The sequence below is a fragment of the Mizuhopecten yessoensis genome, unplaced genomic scaffold (genome assembly GCF_002113885.1).
Source record: "Mizuhopecten yessoensis strain PY_sf001 unplaced genomic scaffold, ASM211388v2 scaffold2691, whole genome shotgun sequence".
Taxonomy (NCBI): domain Eukaryota; kingdom Metazoa; phylum Mollusca; class Bivalvia; order Pectinida; family Pectinidae; genus Mizuhopecten; species Mizuhopecten yessoensis.
This window is the reverse complement of record NW_018404672.1, coordinates 278868-295618: the sequence shown is the minus strand read 5'-3', so window position 1 is coordinate 295618 and position 16751 is coordinate 278868. Positions and strand designations below refer to the sequence as shown.

At 36.5% G+C, this 16751-nt stretch overlaps 1 protein-coding gene across 3 annotated transcripts; it reads right to left on the bottom strand.

Annotated features, from left to right (window-relative positions):
• Nucleotides 1–111: 111 nt before the first annotated feature.
• Nucleotides 112–16699, bottom strand: LOC110446414 (methenyltetrahydrofolate synthase domain-containing protein-like). Of its 3 annotated transcripts, none has more exons than XM_021491555.1 (7): nt 16578–16699; nt 11823–11884; nt 8831–8934; nt 7617–7730; nt 5827–5940; nt 5077–5167; nt 112–4314 (listed from the first exon to the last, which is right to left on the bottom strand). In XM_021491555.1, the coding sequence occupies exons 2-7, from the start codon at nt 11872–11874 to the stop codon at nt 3188–3190; spliced, it is 1602 nt and encodes a 533-aa protein (XP_021347230.1). In that variant the 5' UTR covers nt 11875–11884; nt 16578–16699; the 3' UTR covers nt 112–3187. The 3 variants fall into 3 exon arrangements, with proteins under 3 accessions (XP_021347230.1, XP_021347231.1, XP_021347232.1); XM_021491556.1 differs by lacking the exon at nt 16578–16699 and adding an exon at nt 16174–16263; XM_021491557.1 differs by lacking the exon at nt 16578–16699 and adding an exon at nt 15748–15789.
• Between the last annotated feature and the right edge of the window lie 52 nt (nt 16700–16751).

Sequence of the window (16751 nt, the reverse complement as noted above, 5' to 3'; positions counted from 1 at the left end):
AAAGATAAACAGCAGTTGAGTGGTACATCAGGGAAGTTGCTGCTATTCTTAAAACCAGTAAAACCTTGTCGCTGAAGTAAACATGCTATAAAAAAATATTCAAACGAGGACTTCAATAATGACAATGCATTGTTTTATTATTAAATCATTATTGATTAATAAAAAACTATATCTATAAACTATCATATTGCAGTCATGCTTTCTCGAGTCACAACCTCATAGAATTTCATAACTTTTTTTTGAAGGGAATTGAATTTCCAAATAACTTTTCCTTAAATCAGTAGATATATATCACACAATACAAATCAATCAACATTCATTTCCATTACATTTAAACAGGGTTGGAATTATTATTGAGGAAGTTATAAACTGTCTAAATTACATTTTTTTTTGTTTGAATTCTAAATACCGGTATCCAAAAAATCAAGATTAAAAAATGGGTTCCAGCTGATTTTTGGCAGAGTGTGGGAAGATTCTAACTGTTATATTTCCGATAGAAAAAACAATTGAGGAACTTTCTGTAAATGTCACCAGTGAAATTGAGTTTAAAAACTCTGAATGAATGAATGATTTTGCTTGCATTCAAAAAGAGCTACCAGTGAAGTTTACATTTAGTGGAGCACATTTCACCAGTCACCATTTATAAGACCAATTTGAAAATTCACCTATAGCTGTTCTTGATTTTACTGTACATTGTACTTACACAAATACAAATACTACTCTATTTGTATTGAACTAGATATGTCCTGTGGTCATGCGTACTTATATACCGATGGTACAGCCACTACCCATGAGAAATTTATCAAAATGTAATTAAACTACTGTATACTGTACTATCTCTATTTTGTTTATGATCTTTTAATCCAAGGAATACAAGAAACAGATTGTTTTAAAAAAACTTAAAATCAACAGAAACCCATCTTTGATAAACCTGTTCTTACATGTATTTTAAAAGTTACCTGTTTTCCCCCCGTAGACCTAGATGTTACCTGGTTATCTGGTAGACAGACTTAAGCTTCCAACCCTGTGACCAAATCATCAAATACACTTAATTTTTCAACATTTCCTCTTTGTAAGGTTAATGAATTCGACTTTTACCAACAATTTTTGCTAAATACTGAAAATAACTGGCACTTGTTTGGATCAAAATTGCATAGGTTTTTTATCCATTTCTTTGGCAGATGATGCTAGCTGCTGCAAGAATGTTTAAACTCAAAGAAGAATAACTTTTGAGGATTTCTGTGATTTCTGAAAACAGACAGTATATCAGGATGAAAGCATATGGGTCGCAGATACAAAATTCCAACTGACATTTTATCTGCAATCTATGTTAGAGTTATCTCCCTTGGGATATTTTTCCAAATCAGACATTCTTGCTTAACAATCAAAAGTTTCATAAATTAATTAACTTTTCCGTAACCAAAAACATGAATCATAAAAGATATTTGACAGTTTTTTTATTTATTTTTGGAAATTTTATGAAAGGGGATGCATTTCCGAGAAGGTAGCATACCACCTTAAAATGTTCACGCCATACTAATTCTAAGTTTTAAATGTTAACGATGATATGTAAAAACTTTTGCTTATAATAGCCTCATGTATGGGTCTGTTTTCAATTGATGTGAAATCAAAATTGCAAAATGTCAATACTTCAGAAAATTATGAAATTGCACTGAATTCATAAATAACTGTATGTGTCCAACCTTGAACAAGTTTGTGTATAATCTATATACACATTGACAAATAAGCATAACAGTAATGGGTATAAAAGCTGTCAGATAGAAATTCCTTTTCAATCCAATTTTTTTTTAAAAACACCCATTCTAAAAAATAATAAAACAATACATGATGGTAATGATGCATATACAATCGTATATCCTTTGGTGGTTAAAACCCTTATGACCCTTAACAACTGTTTCCGCTTTCCCCCCAGTAATGCTATAAGTATTAAAGTTGATTTCAGATATATACATCACTGTCTAAACGTCTTAATCATGATATTTGGGTCACTCTGCTGTTACAACACCTTGCCTAAGTGAAGTGAAAGAGTGCTTACAAAGTTTTTAACCCCTCCCTTTACCACAAATTAAAAAAGCAAACTTATTTCTATACAAGTTTTATCTCTTCATATGGAAAGCCCATTGAAATATTATTATTATTAAACTGTTGGATGTGTTATTCATACAATACAATTCTGCCTCCTTTGTTCACAGATTCTGAATTATGTACAAATAAAATGATCGAATAAAAAAACTACGGTATTTCATGGACATTGGCACAACACGCCTAATAAAATGCTGAAGATGGTTCTCAGGTTTTACATCACATATCATGGGTTTTCATTTACATTTTACAGAATCAATCTAACAAGGAAACAGCTGTTTAGTCAACCAACCAATCATATTGCATTTACAAATCAAGGTCAAAGGGTTCAACCAATCAAAACCAGTTTGCCAAATATGCAATCAACGAGAAACTGTCTCTTAAACTAAAGGGAGATCTTATGGTGAGACACAAACCCACGCGAAACAAACATGAGAAATAAAAATATTTTGTGTCAAACATTTCAATGAATATGATTTTAATCAAAATCAAGAATACTTTCTTTGTGACGTTAACAATGAACTTGTCCTCCAGCAACAGAATTTCTAAGTTATGATTATGCCATCAAAAGTGAATAATCGAATGTGTGTCCAGTCCTCCACATCAAAGGATCGCTTGATTGCCCTCGGGGACTAGCACATTTTTCAGTCAATTAAACAGTCTTAAATCACTGGTTTTGGATTAAGGTTATCGGAGAAACTCCCACTCACCATGAAATTAACTGGACAAAAATCAATTCTATAACGTTGATAGATTTCTCATTCCATTTCAAACAAAACACGACAGTGTGGCATCCTTCCATGACTGCATATAATTGGAACAATGACACTCACTACAGAGGGTAAGTGATAATGATTATTTCTTTAACAAAGTCTGCAGTTCTTCTCATGCCATCTTTTATTAAAACCACGAACATGAACGATCATCAGGATTATTTGCTGCGAGTCTATAGGCCCCGCCACTGAGACTGGAGTCGTTGGTTACTGATGCTGATTTTAAATAACAGTAAATATATACCTTAGCACTATGTGGGCACAGCACAGAAGTGCAACACGCATCCCAACCACCTGTATCCAGTATCGCCTCAATCATCGCTCTTAATGGCCATCCGCTGCATGCCATCTACGACATCATGGTCTCCTTCCTCTCCCCGGTCGCCAGACGAATTTGACCGATTTGTCAGCGGTTTGGATTCCTCGATTCTTAGCGGCTTGCCATTGATTTCAAATTCTTTGAGAGAGTCTAAGGCCGTTTCCATTTCATCCTGTTTGGTGAATTGAAAGAATGCATATCCGCGTGCCCCGTGCCATATAACACGAATTGGAAAGATATTCATTTCACGAATCTTTGTTTTCAGTTCACTGACGCGAGTTGCGCGCGGTATACTTCCAACAAAGATCGTAGGCATCCTGGTGCGAGGGTTGTTTCTCATTCTGCGCGGGGCACGACGCTCACCTCCCTCACGACGCTCTCCTCCCTCACGACGCTCTCCTCCCTTTCCCCGGCGCTTTTCTGGCATTTCTCTATCCCCATCACCTTCCCTCGGTGAATAGTCATCAGCATTCTGCTCCGAGTTCTCCTCACCCTCGTCGCGGCGATCAGATGCCCTCCTCCTCCTACGTGGGGGTCGTGGACGTCTCCTGCGCTGATTGCGACCCTCCTGTCCTTGATCACCTTCAGCATGGGTAGCCTCATTGCCGGACGACTCACCACGCTCCTCATTGGCCGATTCTCCATCTCGCTCATTGTTGGGCCTACGACGTCCTCTTCCTCCCGGGGCACGACGCCTTCGATTAAATGGTGGACGTCTGCGACGGTAGCGGTCATTCTCTCCCTCTTTTTCGTCCTCTCCATCATCGGCTGTCTCATCAAACTCCTCTCCATCCTTCAGTGTCACATCAATGCCTGCCTCGCGCTCCAACACACGCAAGCGCTTCAGGATTGCAACTTGGCGCATCTTCTTGGGAGTAAGGTAAGACCAGATGATCCCCTTTGGCTGCGAACGCTTGCAGTCACACTTGATAATCTCAGTTGGCGTGACTATGTAGTTAACCTGAACATCGTGGGGGGTCATCAGCGACTCGGGGATGTCGAGTACCTGACAGTCATGGACTGTCGAGATGACAATAGTGCTGTCGTCAATGGCACCCATGCTTTTCATCATGGCATACTCCAAGTCTCCAAAACCCTCCCCCTTACCAATACGGTAACCTGAAAAAGATAAAGCGAATTTCATGCTGAGTTTTATGGTAAATGTTAACTGTCACTTCATTGTGTTCCAGAAATAAACAGGTCACTGTCTATTTGTATTTGTTTCTATAGTTATTACAGGCTAATCAAGCTCTGGTTTATGTTTGTTAAGAGAACCTATTCCCATCTTATCCAGTTGAAAACGAATCCCTTTTCCCCCCATTTTTTCAAGAAAAACTCCCAAACAAATGAAAATGTACATTTTCTGTATTTCCTAGTTATAAATGAACTTAAACTTTACAAGGAAGATCCATAAAAGGCTCCTCTATCAAACCAATGTGATGGTCATTTGAAGCAGTTCTATATAAGGCCAAAAAAAAAAAGGTGTCTGTTTAGGGTTCCCGACCGACCCTAGCTTTTTACCCCCGACCCAAAACTTTTTGATGAAAAAAAATAACAACCCCACTGATTTTCCAATTTTAGAAGGTTCCTTGCCTTTCAAAATGGCTTCCAGGTCCGTGTTAGCGCTAAATGTCATCATATGGAGCACAATTTGTCTCCAAATGAACCTTGTTTATGTAATTCTTTGTTTTACATACAATAGTAGGGTCATAATCACATGACCAAAAATATACACACAAAAAAATCCGACCTACCTACCCTAGTTTTTTTGCCCATGCAACCCTAAACAGACTATATTTTTGTTTTGGCCTAAGGTACATATACAAAGGCGGGGCACTGTTATTTGTATCAGTCCTGTATGGGAGTAAAACCAGTACTTACCATCCTTGGACACAGCCACTGATCCAATGATGATGAGGTCAACCTTGATTTTGTCGTCCAGACCAATCGGCTCGCTGTGTTCCCTCACTCCCTATGATATACAACATAAAACATCTTAAACATTCACCACAATCCATTTTATGTATTTAAGGAAATATTTGACTGGGTAATATGCAATTGTTTTCTAACAGAGACATTGTCCCGGTTATGTTTATCTAGACAATTTTTCCAACATAAAAATCAATTTCGTTGAGAAACTTGCACATTCTTGAGTTTTACATTTAACTTACGTCATGATCAACAAGATTTCAATGTTCTTTGATTCTTCGTTTTGAAGATTGAGAAAACAAAGTGAAATTATATCAAAAAATGCTCACTAGCACTAGGCATCAGCCTAGTAGAATTTTACATTTCTGTTCGCCCTATTTCTTTTAAAGTTTTTAACCATCCCCCCCCCCTCCCCCCAAATTGCAATAATGTAATGTTAATCATTCAAAGTGGGGAAATTTTGAAGGAATTTGGGAATATCCAGTTTAGATTCTCCAGATTAAGAGGATTTATTTATAAATACATGTAAGCATATGACGGGGGTGGGGACGAAAGACATGTTTTTGCCACAACCCTTTCCTACAACCCCGAAGTTATTTTTTCCTTAAGCCTATTGTGCAAATGTCACATGTTTTTGACCCTAACATCCACATATATGTGTGTGTGCTGGACAGAGCCTTTACAAGTTGGTGTAGGTCATACCTGAGTTGTGGAACAGATCCTCAGCATGTCCTTGCCAGCGTCCTCTGGGACCACGATCTTGTTGAAGAGGCCAGTCCTCAGACGTGGGGTTGGCACTAGCAGGGTCTTGTTTGCCTGGTAATAAATACAGGTGCTACGGTAAGGTATTTTTCAAGTGTACCCCCTTATATATTTCTTTATCTTAGAGTCATCATTTCCAGGCCACTCCTACATACAATCCCAATTGCCTAATTTGACCATCTGGGGTTCAGATCCAGAGGATTCCCTGTCGAATATTTACTGACAGTGTCCTGCAATGATTTTGAAAATGATTCAAACTAAAACTCATCTCCTCCTTTTCTTCTCCTCATTTCTTGTAAAGAATATAGGAATTTCTTAACTTCGTTTTGTAATTAAGTATAGTATTAAATAATATTGCGTATCTTTAAGGGGAAAAAAATGTGTAAATTTTGGGGAAAAAAGTCTATAAAAATAGGGAACACAATATTTGAATCTAACTGCATATATATAATCAACATAGTTGACAGAAGAATACTTATGTACATTTCTATCACTATCACATAAACATTTATCATTTTTAAACTTTTACATTTTTCACAAAACTATTTTTTCATCAACTGGACTAAAGTAAAGAACAGTGTTGCTAAACTGCACACATTCCTGCTCCAGAAAACAGTCAAACCTAAACAGGACCTACCTCCTGATTCAGAAAACAGTCAAACCTAAACAGGACCTACCTACCTCCTGATTCAGAAAACAGTCAAACCTAAACAGGACCTACCTACCTCCTGATTCAGAAAACAGTCAAACCTAAACAGGACCTACCTACCTCCTGATTCAGAAAACAGTCAAACCTAAACAGGACCTACCTACCTCCTGATTCAGAAAACAGTCAAACCTAAACAGGACCTACCTACCTCCTGATTCAGAAAACAGTCAAACCTAAACAGGACCTACCTACCTCCTGATTCAGAAAACAGTCTAACCTAAACAGGCCTACCTACCTCCTGATTCAGAAAACAGTCAAACCTAAACAGGACCTACCTCCTGATTCAGAAAACAGTCAAACCTAAACAGGACCTACCTACCTCCTGATTCAGAAAACAGTCAAACCTAAACAGGACCTACCTCCTGATTCAGAAAACAGTCAAACCTAAACAGGACCTACCTCCTGATTCAGAAAACAGTCAAACCTAAACAGGACCTACCTACCTCCTGATTCAGAAAACAGTCAAACCTAAACAGGACCGACCTACCTCCTGATTCAGAAAACAGTCAAACCTAAACAGGACCTACCTACCTCCTGATTCAGAAAACAGTCAAACCTAAACAGGACCGACCTACCTCCTGATTCAGAAAACAGTCAAACCTAAACAGGACCTACCTACCTCCTGATTCAGAAAACAGTCAAACCTAAACAGGACCTACCTACCTCCTGATTCAGAAAACAGTCAAACCTAAACAGGCCTACCTACCTCCTGATTCAGAAAACAATCAAACCTAAACAGGACCTACCTCCTGATTCAGAAAACAGTCAAACCTAAACAGGACCTACCTCTTGATTCAGGAAACAGTCAAACCTAAACAGGACCTACCTCCTGATTCAGAAAACAGTCAAACCTAAACAGGACCTACCTCCTGATTCAGGAACAGTTTTGACAAAACCTCACCTACCTCAAAAGTCAAGAGACAGTTTAAGCCAAACCTACCTCCAGATTCAGGAATGGTGTAAAGGTCTAAACCAAACCTACCCCCAGATTAATGAACAGTAAGGTTTAAACTGAACCTACCTCCAGAGTCAGGAAGCGCACATTTTCCTGAGGTTTATCGGGGTTCACTTTCACGACATTCGCTGATTTGAATTCGTCCATGGTTGGCACCTTCTCAGCGGCATTAGCAGCTCCCTGTTAAAAGACAGACAAATCAACACTGATCAATGAGGTAGAGAATGTCGTTCTTTATTCTTCTGCATGATTTTGTGCGAATGAGTAACACCACTTTGTCATGATAGAAATTAACGATTACATTTTTGTATGAAAGAGAGCATTATAAAGATACATGTCCAATCACAGGCAAAACAATAGAGAATTCTACTGTAGCTTTTTGTTCATAAGGTAACCTCTCCTTAATTTGATTTTGGATGTACCAGGTATATGACTGGTTAGGTAGCTGATGTTGACCAGGTAGCAGTTAGGGTGATACAGTATAACAATTGCAAGGTATGTGGTTCCAATGCTAGTCTTGCTCAATTGCATTTTTACATTTTTTACTTCATTTCTATTATTGACTTTTTATAAAAAGTGCTGCAAGGTAAGGTTTTCTTTTCAGATATGAATTATCAATTCCTGTGCAAATTTAAGATTAGTTATCGGGATGGCAGGGATACTCAAAAATAATCTTCCATTGTCAAGTTATAACCCTGAGTATAAGATGAAAACATCTGGCCCTGTTTTCATGAAACCGTTCTTATGCTCAAGCATGAATTTTGTGCTCAAACCTAATTTTTATATTTAGTATATGGATTAATAATAAAATGTTATTTTGTAAATGATTCGTAAAAAAAAAATGAAGAGACTTATAGCCAAATACTGTTCTCGATGTTCAGATTTGACGTTTGATTGCATGAAATGATTTCAAGTGAGTTACAAATAAGTTGGTTTGAGCACAAAATCCATGCTTGAGCATGAGAATAGTTCATGAACATGGGCCCTGATCAATAAGAAGCATTTTGACAACATACAGAAGTTATGATAAATTCTCCCAACTATTTCAAAATCATTATTTTTTCAGCGGGCACTCACACAGATATTACCCCAATGCCCAGCTCCCGCAAAGTCGTGGAGTATAACTTTTTACCATTCAACCTTAACCAATGACCTCTAAAATCCAATCAAGTAATTAGAAAGAACCTGATGTTGAGGGGGTTCACAAGATAGCGGTTTACTTTGGACACATGGACCCATGCACACACTGAACAAGTCGACTTTTTAGTGAGGTGACATACCTTGAAGTTAGGAATCCTGTTGTAAACTGGACGTGGGAAATTCACCAGGTTGTTATGCTCCAGGTAATCCCAGACTGCTTTGCGAATGGACTGCTTCGTAATCTCTGTAAACAGTTCATTGTAGTAAGTCCCTTGTGTTCCAACAGTCATTGTAAGCTACATTTTTATATTATAATTATAAAAGGCCTCAAAAACCTGAATCCCATCTATCCTATAAGTATATATGTCCCAATTTGAAAAAAAAGGTTATGAAATGATATGCAGGGTAGCTATATAGATATAGTACCTACAGGAAGACTACAACCACAGCTGGTTCTAGATCTTTGACAGCAGATTCCGCATACTGTGGCTTAGTAAGTTGTTTTCAGTGGTTGAGTGATCAGTAGAGATGCTGGTCATTTACATGCTTCGCTCAACAAAATAAACAGATTTCGTACACTGTGGCCTAGTGAGTTGTTTTTAGTGGTTTAGTCAGTCAAGACGCTGGTCATTTACAATCTTTGCTTATCAAAATTGACTTATTTGGTAACTGTGACTTTGCGAGTTGTTTTCAATGGTTAAAAGTCGAAACACTGGTCATTTAGTGATCTACACTCTTTGCTTGACAAAGGAAACAGACATGTTCAAAAGCTCGTAAAATAAGTTATCAATTCCTGTTTGTGTTCAAAACAAACGTAGCTTTTATGGATCTACTAGATCTATTGGTCAGTACCAGTAAACACATACACCAAACTTTCTTGATATTATATTGTATACAGTGCTCCAGATAGCTTGCGTGAATGCGTATTCACGCACGATATTTCACAAATTACGCAAAAGAAAAAATGAACTTGCTTAATTCACGCAAGCGAAATCCGGAACATTGCGTCAGTCTCCGGGTCCAATTTAGCATATTATAATACGCTTACAGTGTGTCACCGAGACGCTTGCATATCAATGCAAATCAATGCCTCCTGTTACAAACGCTAACACTAGAGAGAATTAAATTATGGCGCTATCAAAATGTCAACAATCGGCGGGTAGTTTTACTTCATTCAGAAATGATTCCAAACTTTTCTGTTTCAGCACAAATTGCATTAACCTCATGTATAACATCAGTAGAATGTGAACGATCATTCAGTGTGCAAAACCGCCCGAAGTCACGATTCAGATGCTCTCTCAAAGCAGCAACTGTCAATACATTGATGAAAATCAAAATGTTAGGACCTGAACTGACTTTGAGCCAAGAAGGACTGTTCGAATATGGAATGATAAAAAACGAAGAAGGATATGTGTACTATTCAAACGAAGAAAATATGCAACTCATTGAGTTTTGGGTTTAAACATTTAAACACAATCACAGTGAAATGGAAAAATAATACCACATGTCAAGACAACACAAAAATATGAATTTGAGTCATTCTTAACAGTATACTATAAGAATAACACATGTAAATTATTCATCTTATTTCAACATTTTCAGGTAACGTTGCTTTTACAGCACTTCATGGTTTAAAATTTAAGTTTTCACCCCAACACTTTGGAGAGGTAGGGGTGAAAAACCCCACATGTTCAAAAGTTATCTGGAGCACTGGTATATATATATATATATATACATGTTATTTTTTTGAAAGGTTGTATTGTGATGACAACAAAATGTATCATGGCACCATACTTTTCTATAGTGTGTTATTGTCCTGTTATTGCGATTGTATCAAAATAAATGCATCTCCTGATGAACCTACATTGAAGTGCTAGGGAGCTGCTCACAATCTCCTGGTTTCTTTTCTATATTAATAACATTTTTCACCAGTGTGGTATCAGAAATTCACAATTTGTTTTGATAAAACAAATATTTTCACTGCAGTGAATATATATATATTAAATGTCATATCTCCACACGTGACGATATTATTTCAGCACTGACCAATCAGAACAGTACTTTCTATTCACTGCATATAAAGATGGAGTTTCCTTTTCAATGGATGGATCGACAGTACACAAGAATAAATGGTTGTTTTGGACTTTTGGTACTTGTTTGCTGCATAGTGTCACGCAATACACAATTGATCAATTTTCGTTCAGAAATTATACCCGATAAAAGAAGCAATTTAATTTGTAGAGTTGGGATGAGTAACCAATTCAAATTTATGCATGGCATTGTTGTCGAGTGTACATGTGATGCCACATGAACCTGGCCTCAAATGTTACACTTAAGTCTACTAATTCCAGCACTCATGAGAAATATTGATTCCAACTGACCATTGTGAAAAATATTGATATTCTGCCATACTTGTAAAATATATACAATGTACAGTATTCAACAGGAAGTCATTAAATATCCTCCGACACTTTCTCTTTTAATATTCTCCGACACTTTCTCTTTAAATATTTTGACACTTTCTCTTTAAATATCCTCCGACACTTTCTCTTTAAATATCCTCCGTTACTTTCTCTTTAAATATCCACGACACTTTCTCTTTACATGTCCTCCGACACTTTCTCTTTAAATATCCTCTGACACTTTCTCTTTAAATATTCTCCGCACTTTCTCTTTAAATATTTTGACACTTTCTCTTTAAATATCCTCTGACACTTTCTCTTTAAATATCCTCCGTTACTTTCTCTTTAAATATCCTCCGACACTTTCTCTTTACATGTCCTCCGACACTTTCTCTTTAAATATCCTCTGACACTTTCTCTTTAAATATCCTCCGTTACTTTCTCTTTAAATATCCTCCGACACTTTCTCTTTACATGTCCTCCGACACTTTCTCTTTAAATATCCTCTGACCCTTCTCTTTAAATATCCTGTCTCTACGCCAAATTCTTTGCTAGTAGTATTCACTATTCTGATAACAAAAGCTGCTTTAGCCCACTTGCAACATATTGAAAGTTAATTCGAATTTCTACCCCTGAATTTGATTGAGAAACCCCATATTCTCCTAATATTAGCAAATGAAACTCCAATCTCCGCAACACGCCACTAGCTGTATTTAGAACATCTACTGACCTTCAGAACCCATCTCCTTCACGGACTCCGCTGGTGTTCTTGATTCTGACATACTTGCTTATCTGAAAACATAAAGAAAAACCTGTAAATTCTCATCCAATTAATGGTAGGTATATAATATAGAACTTTAGAAAGTTTTGAATGTCTATTCTCTTTCTTCGGGTACTTGTTCCTTTTAGGTACCCAGGCCAGTGTTTGTCTCGACTCTTTCACCTGAACAGTGCAGCTCTCCTATAATAACTGTGTCTGCACTCAATTAGCTGGAGAACAGATGACTATAATGACATTTTTTTGTGCAAAAACCAAGTTTTGTAAGATCCTAAAGACCCAACATCCAGTTAGTCCACACCAGGGTATGTATGTTATAGTTTAACTTCTTGGTTTCAGGAAGGGACTTTATTGTGTACGTACACAGAACCCCCTTAAACATAATTAGAAAATTAAAAAAAGAAGAAGAGATTAGTAGCAACTTTTGAAGCCGGTTTAATTTCCACTGGGTATATATGTTTGCCTGGTTGTTCACATGTTTCGGCCTGCTAAACAGGCCGTCGTCACGGCACGATAAGAAAACAGACTTCATAGGTTACTTCTCTTCTGTTTGCTTTCATCTTTTGTGCAAAGTTAATAAATGATGTTTGATCTGCCATTCTGGAACTTTTCTCTCTCTCATCAGACTCGAGGAATTGTTTCTGAATAAAAGATCCAATTTATAGTAAAGCTGAATAGCCTCAACTCCAATCTACAACTATACAGTACTGTTAGTATACCGGTTCACAAAGCACACCTAGTAAGTGTTTATGCATGTTGTTTCAATTACCACTGGTACAACATGTATTCCATCACCTTCATCAAAACATGTTTACACAAGTAAAGTATATATAATAGAGCCAACGTCAGGTGTAGGTCAGTGAGGCTCTTCTCGCGTTGAGTATATGGATACCAAAAGGTATGCAGCAGGGCGATTACAGAATACAGGCACATATAAAAGACAAGAGGCCCATGGGCCTTAACGGTCACCTGAGTCTATAGTATTTATTTTTGTTGTTGAAATATGTACCAATTTGAGTAAAAAATAGTATAATGTTAACTTAACTTTGTCAGGACCATGAGCTGATCATTCCTAGACCAATTTTAAGTGAGATCGGCCTATTAGAACTTAGTAGCAAAATAGCGGCCATGGCAGCCAAATTGTATTTCTGATTGACCCGAAAAATAACAACACTTTGTCAGGACCATGAGGCGATCATTCCTACCAACTTTCAGTTCAATCGGTCCAGCAGAACTTGACTTTAAGTTTGAAATAGGTTTTCAAAATGGCGGCCGTGGCGGCCATATTGGATTTCTGATCGACCCGAAAAATAACAACACTTTGTCAGGACCATGAGGCGATCATTCCTACCAACTTTCAGTTCAATCGGTCCAGCAGAACTTGACTTTAAGTTTGAAATAGGTTTTCAAAATGGCGGCCGTGGCGGCCATATTGGATTTCTGATCGACCCGAAAAATAACAACACTTTGTCAGGACCATGAGGCGATCATTCCTATCAACTTTCAGTTCAATCGGCCCAGCAGAACTTGACTTTAAGTTTGAAATGTAAAATGTTAACGGACGACGGACGACGGACGAAAACGGATAGCAATAGGTCACTTGAGCTAAAGCTCAGGTGACCTAAAAATGGATATAATCACAACATACACAAGCGTCACCAATAAGTGGATTTTAAAGTTTATTTGGCCGATTAGTTTCGCCTCTAAAGTTGAGGCTTCATCAGGACCTTTATATGTTTACACAATGGTGTAAAGTAGGCAAAAGTTGGTAAAAAATCACTGTCAATTCAGTTGTGGTAGCTAGGATCTAATGTTGATCTGTTAAATACATTCTATGAAAATATTTATTTTTTGCATTTTAAGGTAGAATATCCAAGTGTTCTGTATTGTATATATCCAACAAAGAGGAGTTCAAATTTGTCTGGGAATTTTTCGACAAGTTGTTTATTAAAAGGATTTGGGGAATTACCAGTATGGGTCATTTTTGGCATCATAAAAAGTAAAAAATTCAACCAGAGTTTATTTACTAATTTCTGTTTAAAACATCATATATTCGGGGCCAATTTCTTGGTACAGACTTTTTCAATATGCCTGCATAAATGCAAAACCAAAGCAACAAAATTCCATTGATATGCAGAAATAGCCCAAATATGGTGTTTTAGACAGTTAGCATGCAGAGGCTTTCAAAAATTGAAGAGTGTTTAAAATTTTCTTCAAAAGGGCCAATTTTTCAACCAAATTCGTTGTACATAGCACACAACAGAAGATATATTCACACACTGTATTATGAAAATGCAGGTTTATGTCTCTCTTGGAAATGCCGTTTCTCCTAGACCAGTTGTCGAATGAATTTGAAATTTCATATTTGCTTATAATTACTTCATCTATTCCATATTACTAATATAACAACTTACTTATTCTAAATCCTCGATGAGGCTGGAAAAACCCTTAACACCTTTAGTCCTTTAGATAGATAATACTAAAATCAGGGGTTTTGCCATGTCTTTATAGGGTCCGGTAACAGGGACCCATTTATTTTCCCAAATGGATTAAAAAGCATGTTTAAACAAGTTTCCTGTCGTTGTATAAGCAACATTCAAGGTATTACCATCCATGAAGGAGTGTTCAAAATACATAAATAAAAAAAACCTTTGCAAATTGATGTGTTTATTTGTTGCTATACATTTTACTGTAAAAACAGCTACTGGAAGTTATTTGGTAATCACATTGCAGGTTTTATATTTTATTTTTTATTTTATTTTTTGTCAGCATATGAACATATTATGATGACCTTTAGACCTTATATGACAAAAAGTATTTCTATAGTGTGAATTTATTCCTATAGTCCAAAACAGGGTGCATAGTCGTTGCACGTGCCATTTTTTTTAAAAACCATAATCAAAACATTGACATTTGAGTTGGAATTAAGTTTTCTTGCGCTATTTGAACCTTAAAACTAATTATCTGTAGTCAAAAAATGGTGCATAGCTATCTATTCTAAGACTACATCATTGTTATAACTGATTTGTTGACACATTTATTTATTTAAAAGTATTTTTGCAAAAAGTGATCCGATTTGGGTACTGCCGCCTTAGGCATCAAATCCTATTTTCAAACACATGATATGCAAATCTTCATCAGATAAATCTACTAAATTATTTTGTGAACCTGAAGTAACATGCTGTAAACATGATTTGGGCTGATGACTTTATAATATCTGTATGCGCAGCAATACATCTTCAATGTTTGGTTTTGCATTGCCATAAATGTGTATATGGATAAGAAGGATATATGTGACAGATAGGTCTTGTCTCACTGGGTAATAGAGCATCATTGATTTTATATTGCAAGTGGTTGATACACAAATTGCTTCCTGTTTCAAGGTCCAGTCAAATAAATGAACATATTTATGTAGACAAAACCAAAAATTACATAAAAAATAATCTAGAAACTGTTCTAGTACATAATTAAATATGTTTCTCCACAGACAAAACAATAATGCAGTCACATAAACTGCATGAATTTGGTGTATGAATTACGTCCAAGGTGGAAATTCCTCTCTGCCTTAGGTTGTCCATCATCGCATAGGACCTGGGCTTGTATTAATGAAATCATTGTCATGCTCAAGCATGGATTTTGTGCTCAAGCCAAATTTCTTGTTCCCGTTATAAATTAATAAAAATGCCTAATTTTGTCAATGATTTGGAAAAACATTGAAGACACTTAAAGCCAAAAACTGTTTTCAATGTTTACATTTGACTTTTTGATTGTTTGGCATGATTTAAGCGAGTTACAAGAAAGTTAGTTTGAGCACAGAATTCATGCTTGAGCATGAAACGGTTTCATGAATACAACTGGTACAACTAAGTAACGTTACCTGAGCTGATACTGCTGTACTGTACATGTCCAATATTGAATAATGTTCATTATATCTAATTTACTATTGACCTATTTGGCATCACATGATGACTGTATCTGTATTTGTACTGGAAATTAGCTCAATACTGAGCAAAGTCTACCCAGGGTGAGTGCCATGACTGTATGCCTATATATAGCTACTTGTGTTAAGAAAGTAGAAAAAAGTGTCAGTTTAAAATATAAGTTCAGTAATGGCTTAAGTAAATATTGAACATATGAAGAAAACAAATCTAGAGAAAACATGTCAAAAACTGCAGCACTTTTTGTACATCTCATTGAAACCTGCAACTATATTGATCAAAGTGAAAATAACGATAAAGGAAAATATTTCAATGCACTTAAATGCATGATGTTTGTTGAAATAAATACATATTATATGACTTACAGAACAATAGAAATAAACTTATTCTAAATGTTTGTCTTTCGAATGCAGCTTCTGCTCAGTTGGACGTTTCCATGGAGATCACGTGCAGAAAACGTCGTTTCAAAACATCCGCCTGTCGAAAGAGTTCTGAAATATTTTCTAGAGGAAGGGGTATTTGCAAACAAATACCAGCACATTCCTACATCGTATAAATGCAGAATTAATATAAGTGTGCAGTGAAAAATGTACACAAATAATTATAAATGGCTTCTTGCCAATAAAATAATCAGTTCTAAAGACTGAAAAGGAATTGAAAGTTCCACCCGAGCCGACCGGTCCAAAGGGCGGTCAAGTTTCACCTAAATTTTCGTTCAAAAATCATATCTATCACCTTCGAATACATTTTAAGATAAAATATTGTATACCTTTTGAACTAGCTGGATCAAAATTCGGACTGTATAGCACCTTCAAATAGAGAATAAAGTCTTAACTTTTATCACGATATTTCAACGTGGCACATGGAGGCTGCCATAGTATAGGACCGCAGAAAAATAGTTTCTGAAACGAAATGAAATTTTCCCATATTGCTGCATAGAAAA